We start from the raw sequence: 14,855 nt of genomic DNA on the forward strand, positions 1-14,855 counted from the left end.
ATTATAATCTGAATTTATTTGTTAAAACATTCGAAAGGAACGAAATATTATCCTTACACGTATGACGTTGTAAAAAAATTTATTAAAATATTTATTTATAAATATTGTAATATCTAATCGAATATTATATAGTATTAATGATCATTCATATTATATCATAATATCTATGGTATCGTAATTGATTATTTTTTATTGAATTGATAATAGTTTTATTGAGAATCTATATTAAAGAGAATATGATCGTTAAGTAAACAGAAATGTAGAAGGAACGATATTTGGTGGGTAAGATCATGCGAAGAGGATTAATGTGCATATAGATACTCGATACTTGTAAGAAAAAGTCATCGTTATATATTTGGATAGACCGACAAGCGTATTTGGCAAACGTTATATGTATATCGTATTTACATAGATCGTAATATTCGAGTGACCTTGTTAAAATATTTGTTATTGCCGGTAAAAAACTGTCACGGTGGGTACACCGTGGGTGAAGAGAGCAAAAAAGAAAAAAAAAAAAAAAAAAAAAGAAAAAGAAAAAAAAAATAATATAGGGATAGAGAGTGGCAGCACATAGAAATGCCGATTTGCGGGCGTGTGACATTTCGATATTAGAAAAAGTTACTTTGGAATTATATTACGTTATGTCCATTAAATACATCGACTCGGTATACGAGTATTTCGGATAAATGGAAACTACGGAATGTAATTCAATCTAATCCGTGAAAAATATAGATCGTTGTGAGATGCGTGCATCTACTCGTATATAGGTTATAGAGACATCGTAACGACATCGAAACCTTCGCACGACGAAAATGATGTAACGTCATTTCTAAAGATTTATTTCATTATTATAAAATATTCAAAAGAATTAGTGACTGCGTTCATCTATTATCAATAAAATGCTTATGTTATTACGATTGTAATAAACGATAGAGAATTGTTATTATCACATGTCCATTGACTGTTTTCGAAGGCACTGCTTTTGAAAAGAAAAGGAAAAAGAGAGAGAGAGAGAGAGAGAGAGAGAGAGAGAGAAAAAATATCTTTTCAACGATTTGACTAACTCTCAGACATATAATAAGAGTGTGTAAACGTTTTCGTAATGCCCTACGAACAATTTTATGTGTCTCTGAATGTTTATGATATTTAGTGGGAAAAAATGGATGCTGCAGTGATAGAAGTTCTCCAGCAGGCAGGTAGTCAAGATCCTAATGTTTTAAAACCAGCAGAGCAAACTTTAAAGGAATGGGAAACTCAGAGAGGATTTTACACTGCTCTATATGTAAGTTATTCGCTGGAGGAATGATCATATAAATATAATCATATTTTTCTTTTTCTTTTCTTTTCTTTTTCTTTCTTTTTTTTTTTATTTATTTATTTATTTATTTATTTAATCATGAACGTAATGAATTCGTGAGCACGTTTCATGAAAGTAATTTTTATAAGGATTGCATTTATTGACAAACTTAATCTTTCGTTTATTATTCCAGAATGTATTTTCAAATCATTCCTTGGCTGTTAATATTAGATGGATGGCTGTTTTGTACTTTAAAAATGGCGTCGATAAATATTGGAGAAAAAATGCACCGAAGTAAGGATTATTGTTTATTTATAAAGTTATAATCATAATATATATATATATATATATATATATATATATATATTTATATTATATATTACGGTCATAAGGATATAAATTTATTTTTTTTATTGAGCATCCCAATTATTTTCTTTTTTATATTAGTGGAATAGAAGAAGATGAGAAAGAATTTCTACGTCAACGTTTAATAAGTAATTTTGAAGAACCTGTAAATCAATTAGCACTTCAATTAGCAGTTCTCATTGCTAAGATAGCAAGGTAAAATATTTCATAGAATTAAAATATCCAATAATATTATAATAGATGATATAGAGATCATAATTATTAACTTAATTCTATATTATCTTATAGATATGATTGTCCCAGAGAATGGGACGTATTAATTCCAACACTTTTGGAAGTAATAAGAGGTCAAAATTCTATAGCACAGCATCGAGCGCTTCTTACAATGCATCATGTTGTCAAAGCTTTAGCTTCAAAACGTTTATCAGGAGATGTAAGACTCTTTGAAAACTTAACCCACAATGTGGTCACTTTTATTCTTAATACATGGAATACATACACTGAATCATTTCTTATAATGGCATCAAATGGAGTAGATGAAAATCAAATACAAGAACCCTTAGAGAAAGCATTATTGTTATTAAAAATACTTCGTAAACTTATTGTCTATGGATTTCATAAGCCATCTCTATCTGAAAATGTCATGCGATTTTTAGAAGTAATATTTGAACGAGCTCATACATGTCTCGAATGGCGTTAGTATTGTTACAATATATTAATATTATTAGTACAATATAATTTATATGGCATATCATTTTTATTATACTTTATAATTCTACAAAATATTTTATTGTTTTAGGTAAAATATTCGTTTCGAAAGGTATACAAATGGAGGTTTGTGATAAATTCATAATTCATTTGACCAAAGTGTTATTAGAAGTATTAGAAATGCATCCACTTTGTTATGTCGAATTAATACCAACATCTTTAGAATTCTCAGTTTTTTATTGTTTCACGGAAGCTGGTCAAGCATTAGCCTTTGAAAGATTTATCATACAATGTTTAAATTTAATGAAAAGTATTTTATTATCAGTTTGGTATAGACCTGCCAAAGGAATTGGAGGTATATACATTCTCGTTTGTTCCTTTTCTAGATAAAATATTTAATTATTTTATTTCTTATTATTATTTATTAATTTTTTTCTATTATAAAACAGAATCTAAAGATCCATTGACAGTGAGAGCCTATCAATTAAGGCAGGAATTTTTTACGCATCAAACTTTAACCGAAATTTGTTCGAGACTTGTCACTCATTACTTCCTTCTAACACCTGCAGACTTGGAATTATGGGATACTGATCCTGAAAACTTAGGTAAAAATGAATATACGTGTATATTTAATATTTAAATGTTCTCATTATGAAAAGTAATATTATAAATAAAATTAATTTTTATAGCTGTGGATGATGGAGGTGAACCATGGAAGTATAATTTAAGAGTAAGTAAAATACAATAAATTCTGATATGATATGATTTGCCTTTTTATACTTATAATTATAATATAATTTCAGGCTTGTACTCAACTTGTATTCTTGGCTATTTTCCATCAATTTAAAGATGTTCTTGCATCAGTACTGGTTGACTTGATACAAAAACATCATCAACCTGTTGAACCCAGTAATCTACATGCAATTCTATTGAAAGATGCTGTCTATAATGCAGTTGGCTTGGCAGCTTTTGACTTATATGACGAAGTAAATATAACAGAGAGTATATCAATATTTATATTTATCGTGTACGAATAATAATGAACAATAATAGAAGTATCAATTTTATTAAGCAAATGTATATTTGTTATCTTAATGTTAGGTAAATTTTGATCAATGGTTTTCAACGACATTAAAGGAAGAATTAAAAGTTAAAAGTAATAATTATAGAATTATTAGAAGACGTGTATGTTGGCTTATTGGTCGATGGGCAGGTAAGTAATGGATATGGAAGATTATATAAATAATTGATAATATAGGGAATGATGATGCTTAAAAAGTACAATTATATACATTGTAAAAAAAAGAATATATATATATATATATGTTCATAAGATATCATTGTTGAACAGGTGTAAAATTAAGTACTAAGTTGAGACCAGAATTTTATCAACTTATGATAGAAGCTTTGAGCCCGGAAGAAGATTTGGGCGTTCGTTTGGCAGCTATTGATGCCTTAAAACTTGCAATAGATGACTTTCAATTTCATACAGCAGAATTTACACCTTATTTGGAATCTACATTTTCCTTGTTATTCACTTTGCTAAAAGAAGTTACCGAATCTGATACCAAAGTATGATGATATTTTATATCTTTACTATGAAATATTTTTTGTCTATTTTAAAAGTAAATATTTCATTTCACGATAGATGCACGTTCTATTTGTATTATCATGTATGATTGAGCGTGTGGGATATGATATAAAACCATACGTCGGTGCTCTGACTTCATATTTATCAACGCTATGGCAACAATCTGAAAATCATCATATGTTAAGGTGTGCTATAGTAACGACCCTGGTACATTTGGAAAAGGTAATTAAAATTAAAAGTTTTCTATTATAAAAGAAGAAAAGAAAAAAGACCACCCTATATATTTTCTTCACGTTAAAACGTATTTAATTAAACAAATGTTTTTTCATAGTCGATAGGTTCGGACAGTAGTATCTTGCAACCATTGGTAGTACGTGTCGTAGATTTAAGCTGTGACGTAACACAAGAAGGACATGTTTATTTGTTAGAAGATGGTTTAGAATTATGGTTAGCTCTTTTGGAGAATGCGTCAGAACCAACACCAGAAATAATGGATCTTTTCCGAAATATGCCTCCTTTATTAGGTTGAGAAAATAATTATGCTTGTAATTATATGTATTCCGTCATATATACTTATATTATTTTATTTTACAGAATCGTCAACAGACAATTTGAGATTATGTTTGTACATACTTCAAGCATATGTATTATTGAGTCCTCAAGAATTTCTATGTCAAAGGGGAACTGTAATAATCGAAACATTGAGATCACTTTTAGGAGATTTACGTTGTGAAGGTATTGTCGTGGCAATGAGATTATTTGAAACATGTCTTCGAGTTTCTCCCGAGCAAGGTGCAGAATTGATCAGACCTCTTTTAATGAAAATATTCGAGTAAGTTTTTAAATCTATTAAATTAAATTATTGGACAATTTTTGTAACAAGTTAAATCTAATATCTCGAATAAAAATTTTTTTTTTATAGAAGCGTTTATAAAGGTGAAGAATATCCAATGGTTATGACTATGTGCTTGTCTATCGTCGCAAGAGTTTTACTTTGTTGTAAAAATATTTTTGCGCAGGTGATATATCATTTTCTGTTATTATTTTATATTTTTAAATGTATACTTTTCCATATATGTTCTCCTGTGTATGTGTGTTTGTTTGTCTCTCTCTCTCTCTCTCTCTCTCTCTCTCTCTCTCTCTCTCTCTCCCTCTCTCTCTCTCTCTCTCTCTCTCTCTCACTTTCTTTCTCTCTGTGTATGTATGTGTGTGTGTATGAATCACGTAAAAAAAATAATTATAGGTAATCGGTGAATTATCAAGAAACATAGGGGGTGATGAAACGAACGAGGAAGCTGTACTAGGACAAATAGTACACATTTGGGTCAGCCGAATGCCTCTCGTTACTCAACCAGAAAGACGCAAATTATTAGCTCTTGCACTTTGTTCACTTCTTGAAGCTAACAGTCCACCAAGCGTCCTTCAACACTTTCCATCTATTATATCTAATATAGTCGAAACTCTTAACGATATAACGAAATACGACGATGCAGGATGTCCTATAGAGTAAGAATAATTTTTCATTAATAGGATAATAATATCCTATCGATGTAATGATTTTTTTCCTCTTTTTTCTTTTTTTTTTCTATTAATCATCATCGTCTTGTTAGTTCTTTGATGATAAGCGATCCGCCTAGTCCGTCTCAATATGATGATGTAGATTATGACACTCTACATGGACAAAGAAGAAAGAAACTTGCTTTGAGCGATCCAGTTCATAATCTATCCTTAAACAATACACTCCATAATCAAGTAAGAATTATGATTGATTTAAATTGATAAAAAATAAAACTATATGATATATTTTGAGTATAATCATAATAATAATAATAATAATAATAGTAATAGTAATAATAATAATAATAATAATAACAATTTATATATATGTTTTTATATATATTTTAGTTTATTAAATTACGAAGAACGGTAGGGAATGATCAATTCGATCATCTGTTAAATAGCCTTAATCCTGATGTCAACGAGGAACTTAATTTATGCCTTGGAATGCAGGATATAGCACTATGAACGAAAAACAAAATAAAACAAGAAAAAAGAAAATAGGAAATAGAAATAAAAATGTGGTCGACGAAAATAAAAGATTATTCTCTCAAATGCTACATATACATGAAAACATGTAAAAAAAAAGCTTTACGATGCTCTACTGTAAAACGGCACTATTTTACTGTATGATACTACCTGTTTCACTGTATTAATAATGTTGATAATAAAAGGACCTATGTCGCCACTGGAAAAAATATTAACACTGTTCGAAAATATCAAATATTATATACGTTTATCACGTATATTTGATATAAATATTTATGTTCTACGTATAAATATTCCATAACAAACAAATAAAAAAAAGAATAATAACGTATTTATTTTTAATGAAAATATTACTTAGAGTAACGTTAAAACGTTTTTTAATTAATTTCAATGAAAAGAAATATATGTATATATATGTATATATACGCATACACATACAGATATATATATATACATATATATATATATATATATATACAAACATATATATATAGTATAATACTGATGATTCGCAATTAATAGAATTTGAAATTTGCCGCGTATAGTTTGATAAAGGATCACGTGATCGGGCGCTTACAGCGCTCTTAACGGATAACTCATGTACGATGAACAGCTGTAGTTGTCTGTGTCAAATCCTCGGCAGGGGGTTAGCCCTGCTCCAATTGCTGTCGCTTGTAAATCGATTTACGGTGAGTGAAGTAAATAAGTTATGTTCAATTGGTGTGCCAAGAATCGTAAAGTTCGATAATTCGAAGATTGAATATACATATAACGAAGGAAATAAGAAAGAAAAGGAATATACGAGAGAGAGTGAGAGATAGAGAGAGAGAGAGAGAGAGAGAGAGAGATAGAGAGATAGAAAGAGAAAAAGGATTACATGTGAGTGATTGAAGTTACATGAAAAACGTTCTTTTTTTTTTCTTTTTTCATCCGATTTACGACGACATTATCAAAATCAATTACAATATTTTTTCATTATCCTTTTCATTTTCATATAATTTAATCACGATTGTTACTAATGAATGAACGACGTTTCAATGGTTCGTATTTGTCGTAGAATTTGTCCTCAAATTGAAAACAAATGTCCTCGCTGGGACGCCATGTTTTGTCATCGACTACGCACCGCATCGGCATTTGATTGGTCGACTCGTACCGCACCGTTGCTTCGGGATTTTAAAATTTTTACTTATTTTATTTCTCTCTCTCTCTCTCTCTCTCTCTTTCTCTCTCTTTATCTCTCTCTCTCTCTCTCTCTCTCTCTCTCTCTCTCTCTCTCTCTCTCTCTCTCTCTCGTCAGAATCATCCTAATCGTCGCTATATATTATAACGATCATATTCGTTCATTCGCACAGTCCTTTCATTTCCGAATTATTTTATAATCGAAACTATGTGAATGATATTTGTCTCTCACGAGGGAAATCGATTTAAGCGTTTCTTCTTTAAAGAGAATATGCCGGTCCAATCCTATAGTAAGTCTAAAAGAGAGCAAGATATATATATATATATGTATATATATATGAATGTATGTATGTATGTATGTATGTATGTATGTATGTATGTATGTATACCTTTACATTATTTTATTTTTACGTAAAAGCAATCAGAATTTTTTTTTCATTCACATTGATTTCTTAGAGAAAAAAAATTTTCTTTTTTCCCTTCTTCTTTACTTTTCTTTTTCTTTTTTTTCTTTTTTTTCTTTCTTTTTCTTCCCCCCCCCCCCCCGCGCCCTATTTGGAATAATAAAAAATTCTTCTTCGTTATAACCACCCGTTGAGATTTTATAAGCATTAATGATTCACGCAAGCATGTATCCCATTCTCTATAGTGATTAATAACGCCCGAATGACAAATAATTAGATATTCATCGTAAAGGCATGCACTACGATATGCAATTTAGAAACCGGACGATTTTCATATTCTCGTATGCGTCGTACGTTTTTAGGTTTGAAATTGAAATATGGGATTTAATTAAATTCTTAAAATTATATCTTTTTACGCGCGTGCGTGTTTGTATGTGTGTGTTTGTGTATGTACGTGTGTGTTTAAGTATGTATATCAGAAAATTTCAAATCATTATGTTTTTGTAAGTTATCTCGATTGTAAGTTATCTATATCAATAATCGTTTTGATTTAGAATGCTTATCTCGGTATATCATGATGATTCGATCAAAGTTTCATTCGACTTCACTTTAATTTAATAAAATTTGCGAATTATCAATCGATTTTATAATATGATCGATTTGTAAAAGAAGAAAAAAGACAAAAAGGTAAAACGAGAAAAAAAAAAAAGAAAAATAACAAAATAAACAAATGTAGACAATTGAAAATGATTCTTAGAAACATTATCATTTTGAGGAAGTTTTCTAATCGGTAGAAGTAATTGATTAGTTTTAATGAACGATATATTCGTAAAACATAATATTTCAAGATCTTTTACGAATATTTTATCTATTATTTTAGATGAATTTCTAATCACAATGAAACATTGTTGATCGATATATATATATATATATATATATATTCGTAAACAAAAAAAAATAGAAAACGATTGTAAAAGATTTTTAAAAATATTTATTATTATTATTATTATTATTATTATTATTATTATTATTATTATTATTATTATTATTATTATTATTATTAGAGAAGGCTTTTTTTAATTAAAATTTACCAATTTATCACTCGATATATTCGTAATACGGGATATTGTAGTCTTTTTTTTTTTTTTTTTTTTTTTTTTTTTTTTTTTTTTTTAGAAATATAATATAAAATAATATATTTATATTAGGTTATATTTATAAAAAAAAGAAAAAAAAATATAATATATTATAAACATAATTTTTGAAAAATTATTATTTTTCTGATCGATGATTGATTTCAAAGAAGAAAAAAAGAAAAAAAAAAAATAAATGAAGCAAATAGAAACAATCGCAAAGACTTTTCGAAAGATGATTATTATTTAAGAAGGATGCTGGAAATAAGGGAAAAGAGGATGGGAGGGTGTACTCGGAGAAAGAGAACGGATATGTTAGTTTGGATTTGGGGGCGTTTAGGACGACAAATTTTATCGGACGATAATTTCTATCTTCGTTTAAACGTCGAAACGTGGGTGAGTTGGCGAACGTATGAATTTTTCTTTTTTTTTTTTTTTCTTAAATCAAAATGTTTCGACTGAAAGTGATAGAGAGTGAAAGAGAGGGAGAGAGAGAAAGAGAGAGAAAGAAAGAGAGAGAGAGAGAGAGAGAAAAAGTATATGATCTCTTTACATATTTTTCTGGCAATTTCTTTTTTTTTTTTTTTCTTCTTTGTGAACGACACTAGGTCGCTTTTACGTATTCGCTCTCTTTGGTTTTTTCTTTCTTAAGACAAATAGATAAAGTAAAATGGGTGAATGAGAGAAAGAGAGAGAGAGAGAGAGAGAGAGAGAGAGAGAGAGAGAGGGAAAGAGGAAAAAAAATGAGAAGGATTTTTTAAGGCGTGGGCGTTCTAAGGAACTCCTTGTTTAGAACGCTCTCTTTGAAACACACCTTCTCTTTCTATCTCTCTCTCTCTCTCTCTATTTCTCTCTTTTATTCTCAAGGATATATTCCAGTATATTAAACTGTATTGTGTCAAACGTCAGATATACCGGGGTCGTGACCCGTTGACTCTCACAATATTCACAGACTGCCAATAAAATTCATATGAACTTTTGAAACGTCCATTTTCGATTTCTTTACAATTGCTATATATATATATATACAATATTTGAGAAAAAAAAAAAGAAAGAAAAATTTACGATATATTGAAATCATTTGATTACAATATATACTTTTAATACGTTCATCAATACGTGCAAATTGTATTAATGCCTAATATAAGATTATTCATTTATATCTAATTTTAAATATGTTATATATTCTTAAAAAAAAAGAAAAAAAGAAAAAAGAAAAAAGAAAAAAAGAAAAATTCAATCATGTAATACAATTATGAAAGGCGTACTATCATTTGATTTCAATTTATTAATATATATATATATATATATATATATATATATATATATATATATATATATATATATATATATACGTACATTCATTTATTGTATCAAACGATATTTTTCCTTTTTAATGTAAATTCTCTTGATAATCAATCTCTCTCTCTCTCTCTCTCTTTCTCTCTGTCTCTCTCTCTCTCTCATTCTCTCTATCTATCTATCTATCTATCTCTCTCTTTTATGGTAATCAAGATTTAATTAATTAACCATAGACTATTTATTAAGTCGAATCATTTCGTTTGAAGAAAAAAAGGAAGCAAAGAAAAAAAGAAAGAAAGAAAGAAAGAAAGAAGGAAAGAAAGATCTTCAAGGGAAGAGTTATTCTTTTCTCTATTCTTTTCAAGAACGATGCCATTCGGTATATAATTCGCATATCGATCATCTCAACACGAAGATATTCTCTTCTCTTTGTTCACTTTATATATATATATATATATATATATATATATATTTTTATATAAATATATATACATATTTATTTATTTATTTATTTATTTATTAATTTATTTATTTTACGATTACTATTGAAAAGATTTTGTTTAATTACTCATCTTGAGTCTCATTTCGATTATTCAAAGCAAAAATCTTATATTCTCTCTCTCTCTCTCTCTCTCTCTCTCTCTCTCTCTCTCTCTGTCTCTCTCTCTCTCTTTCTCTCTCTCTCTGTGTGTGTCTGTCTGTCTGTCTGTCTCTCCATTGTTTTATGTTTTTGTAAATTTTTATTTATATACATATATAACTATTTATCAATATACATTCATTCGACGATCTTTTTGTTTCGTAATTCAAATATACGTAATAAACGTAGATTTCTATCGATATTAAAAATTGTGACAATTATTTATCTCGATTGTAAAGTGAGAACATTGTTCAAAGCTTATTAATTCTCCATATCTTTTTCATTGTTTCTCTTATCGTTTTGTCGTACATAGTGTCTATGAGTGAGAAAAAGAGAGAAAAAGATAAAGAGATAGGGGTTGACTTTTCGTTCTGCGGGTTCGCGTCGACGCTGTATTTTACGAACGCCCGTTAGAACTCGCGAAGGGGTTGGTTTATAGAGAGAACTGGAAGGGAGAATCGAGCCGTAGCCACGTATCGATCGTCGAGTAGAAAACTACCCTTAGAAGAAGAAGAAGAGGGAGCGAGTGAGAACGAGAACGAGAACGAGCGAGCGAGAGATAGAGATAGATATAGATATAGATACAGTTAGAGAGCGAGTGAGAGAGAGAGAGAGAGAGAGAAAAAGAGAGGGAGAGAGAGAGAGAGAGAAAGAGAGAGAGAGAGAGGGTTAGGTGCTAGCTGGTGGTGCCATTGCTGGTGCTGCTATTGGTGCCTGGCAGTTTTTGATGGTGGTGGTGGTAGTTGTGGTGGTGGTAGTAGTGCTGCTGGTGGTGGTAGTGGGTAGTGGATAGTAGTGGGTAGTTGGTAGTGGTGGTGGTGGTGCTTCAGCTGCTTCTTCTGCTTCTGCCTCTTGCCGTTTTCATCGATGGTACCTCGATAGTAGAAGAAGAAGAAGAAGACGAAGACGAAGAAGAAGAAGTAGTAGTAGTAGTAGTGGTGATGTTGCTGATGTTGTCAGCCCACGCGGAGAATCTCTAGTCGCTTCTCACGGACTTGTGTTATATACTCTATTCTTTTTTCTTTTCTTTCTCTCTTTATCTCTCTCTCTCTCTCTCTTTCTCTCTCACTCTTTATCTTTATCTTTCTCTTTCTTTCTTTCTCTCTCTCTCTCTCTCTTTTTCTGTCTTTTTCTCGCTCGTTCTCGTTTGTTCGTTCGTTCGTTCGTTCGTTCGTTCGTTCGTTCGTTCGTTCGCAGTAAGAGAGATTAAACGAGAAGGAGTCAATATAGAGAACCGAGGGTTCTTTGAATTATTATTTAAATCCCAACGATAATTCGAGGTGAGAAATTTACTCGTCTTATTTTCATTCAATTCTAATAGATTCGTTTCTTATTATGCGTCGTATTTAGTCGCGATCTAATTTACTACGATCTATTACCTTGATTTCGTAATACTTTCTGTCTCTCTCTCTCTCTCTCTCTCTCTCTCTCTCTCTCTCTTTTTCTTTCTTTTCTTTCTCTTGAATATCTGTGATGCATGAAATTTTACGACATAAGTACTGACATTTTAGAGAATACTTTTTATTTATTATGAATCAAAATATATTTGTCTTATAAGAAATTTATATATATATATATATAAATATATATATATATATATATGTATATATATATATATATACATAATTTATATAATATATATTAGAAACAAATGTATGGTGTATATGAAAGTGATTGTGAATATATACTCTCAGAATAATTTCATTATTATTATTATTTTTAGAAATTTATCTTTCTACTATGAGAGAAAGCAATAAATAAATAAATAGATAGATAGATAGATAGATAAATAAATAGATAGATAGAAACAGAATATATTATATTATGAAATCGATTCTGATATATATATATATATATATATATATATATATATATATATATATATATATATATATTGATTAAGTAATTTTGATACTGTCATTATCATTAAAACTTTGTTTTAAGAGGAAAAGAGATAGATCGATAAATAGAGTAAATAGATAAATAGAGATAGTGGCATACGCTAGACTCGATGTAAAACGTTTCTTCTCATTAAGAGAACACTTACTCTCATTAGAGTCTATTAGGGAACCGGAGTTGTCGAGGTATCGAGATTAAAATACAAAGATGTAGATGTTTCTTTTTAATTTCATCTACTTAACTGTATATTCATGTGTATATATATATATATATATAATATTCAATATATATTATATATTTAACATATTATATAAATATATTATTTAAAAGAATATTTGTATATATTCTTTATTTATTTTTATTTTATTATTGGAAAGAAATATAAAGGATTATATCACAAATTGAATACATATGTAAAATTGTAATCGATCGATAACAATGAAAATCATCTCTCAAAAAAAAAAAAAAAAATTCCTGGCTTCTAGCCAGCCATTCGATATTTCATATCTTTCTCTCTCTTTCTCTTCCTCATTCTCTTTCTCTTTCTCTTTTTCTCTTTCTCTCTCTCTCTCTCTCTCTCTCTCTCTCTTTCTCTTTTTCTTCCTCTTTCTATTTCTCTTTCTCTCTCTCTCTCTCTCTCTCTCTCTTCCTCTCTTCTTCTTTTGTACCATAATTTTTTAAATTAATGGTTGATTATTAATATTCACATTTAAAAAAAGAAAAAGAAGAAACAAAAAAAAAGATTTAATTTTAAGACATCGATAATGTAATAAATTTTGTCAAAAGTTTTTAGATGACTTTTTTAAAATCAATCCTTTTTTTTTTCTCATTCCCTTTTCCAAGACATTTTAGTCTTATCTTTCTTTTTTTCTTCTTTTCAAATTTTAAAGCTACTAAGCCTATCTTCAAGGTTAATTAAAACTTTCGTAAAAGAGTAATTGATTTTAAAAATCAATTTTCATCTCTTCCTCTTTCTCTTTCTCTCTCTCTCTCTCTCTCTCTATTTCTCTCTCTCTGTCTAATTTTTTTTCCTTCATTATTTTTCTAATCAACCACCAATTTTATTAATAATTAATCCTAAAACATTGACTATATCGAATATATCGTGTAATTTTTTTTTCTCTTATCTCTGATTACAGAGTAATTTCTTCGTTTTGAAATAAGACAGAGAAGCGATTGAGCCGACATCATGGCGTTCGCTGGATTGAAGAAACAAATCAACAAAGCTAATCAGGTAATCTTAATTATTTCCCTCATTTTACTTTCTTCATATTTCTTAATTTGTCAATTATATTATTTAAGTTAAATTATTCTTAACGACGTGTTAAAAATTATTTAAATCGGTAAAAAAAAAAAAAAAAAAAGAAAGGAAAAAAAACGGAAAGAAATAGAAAAAAAAATTGTTATATGAAAGTTTGGTAGGAAAAAATAATAATAATAAAAAAACAAAAAAAGGAAAAGAAAAAGATAGAAAAAATTAATTAATCATTAATTATTTTACGTAATTCGTATAATTATGTCATTGCCGTGTTGAATTACGCAATAAATTAATTTTCCCTTTTGTTTTTTTTTTTTTTCTTTTTTTTAATTTTCGACAAATCACACCTTTCGTAATCAACGATTCATATATATATATATATATGTATGTATGTATCTATGAATGGATGTATCGTCCATCCTCATAACAATTAAAAGGAGCCATCATTCTGCTCGTTGGTCCTCGTTTCGAAAAACTTTGGTCGATACCGAGGCGCGAGCATCGTTGAAATTTTAATCGGTCGCGTAACCAAGCTGCCTCGTACGATATATACTATTCTCTCGTTCTAACCATTAATGGTGTAATATCTTGAAAATTTATTACATACTATAAACATTTCGTGAACTTTTCTCTTTCGAAACAATTTCGTTAAATCGTGTATCTTTAATCAGGACCGCATTTAGCACATTAAGCTCAAACTTTGGTCTCATTTTTTATGGTGGAAGGGAGTTAGTGCTTAAGGATGATGAGGGTTCGACGACGAGCGGCGACACATTTCAAAAGTTTTTATTTTTCAATAAATTTAACAACAACAAAAGAAAAACGAATAATAATAATAATAATAATAATAATAATAATAATAATAATAATAATAATAATAATAATTTGATTAATTGAAACGGAATTGTATTTTAGAGATTTAGTAATGATTTTGCGTTTAGGGCCTCGAAAAGTATTAATACGGTACTGTCTCTAATATTGCTATTATCGAACATATACTCTTAAAAAAAGTGATCGATTTGTTTTTCTTTT

General features: G+C 28.9%; 2 protein-coding genes across 10 annotated transcripts in view; both read left to right on the forward strand.

The window, feature by feature from the left end:
- Positions 1 to 120: 120 nt before the first annotated feature.
- LOC124954739 (importin-11) lies at positions 121 to 6,219 on the forward strand. The gene is made up of 17 exons (XM_047508099.1): positions 121 to 1,282; positions 1,491 to 1,591; positions 1,745 to 1,858; positions 1,952 to 2,358; positions 2,463 to 2,726; positions 2,821 to 2,976; positions 3,061 to 3,101; positions 3,175 to 3,357; positions 3,473 to 3,584; positions 3,723 to 3,943; positions 4,020 to 4,184; positions 4,294 to 4,486; positions 4,557 to 4,794; positions 4,885 to 4,981; positions 5,206 to 5,468; positions 5,573 to 5,714; positions 5,868 to 6,219. Exons 1-17 carry the CDS (start codon positions 1,160 to 1,162, stop codon positions 5,985 to 5,987), a joined length of 2,940 nt encoding a protein of 979 aa, XP_047364055.1. The 5' UTR covers positions 121 to 1,159; the 3' UTR covers positions 5,988 to 6,219.
- Positions 6,220 to 6,603: 384 nt separating this feature from the next.
- Positions 6,604 to 14,855, forward strand: part of LOC124954782 (endophilin-A) — a 21,089-nt gene continuing 12,837 nt past the window's right edge. For 6 of the 9 annotated variants that reach the window (XM_047508215.1, XM_047508224.1, XM_047508221.1 and 3 more), the window contains exons 1-2: positions 6,604 to 6,697; positions 13,705 to 13,799. In XM_047508215.1, coding sequence (XP_047364171.1) covers positions 13,755 to 13,799 — 45 coding nt within the window. In that variant the 5' untranslated portion in view covers positions 6,604 to 6,697; positions 13,705 to 13,754. The other 3 variants (XM_047508218.1, XM_047508217.1, XM_047508219.1) reach the window with 3 other exon arrangements.

The sequence above is a fragment of the Vespa velutina genome, chromosome 16 (assembly GCF_912470025.1).
Source record: "Vespa velutina chromosome 16, iVesVel2.1, whole genome shotgun sequence".
Classification (NCBI taxonomy): domain Eukaryota; kingdom Metazoa; phylum Arthropoda; class Insecta; order Hymenoptera; family Vespidae; genus Vespa; species Vespa velutina.

What these genes read in the sequence shown, in the direction of transcription:
- LOC124954739 (XM_047508099.1), top strand. Translation starts at nt 1,160, where the DNA reads ATGGATGCTGCAGTGATAGAAGTTCTCCAGCAGGCAGGTAGTCAAGAT. An exon ending in CTCATTGCTAAGATAGCAAG is followed by an intron (nt 1,859 to 1,951) that starts GTAAAATATTTC and finishes ATTATCTTATAG; the next exon opens with ATATGATTGTCCCAGAGAAT. An exon ending in CTTTTGACTTATATGACGAA is followed by an intron (nt 3,358 to 3,472) that starts GTAAATATAACA and finishes TCTTAATGTTAG; the next exon opens with GTAAATTTTGATCAATGGTT.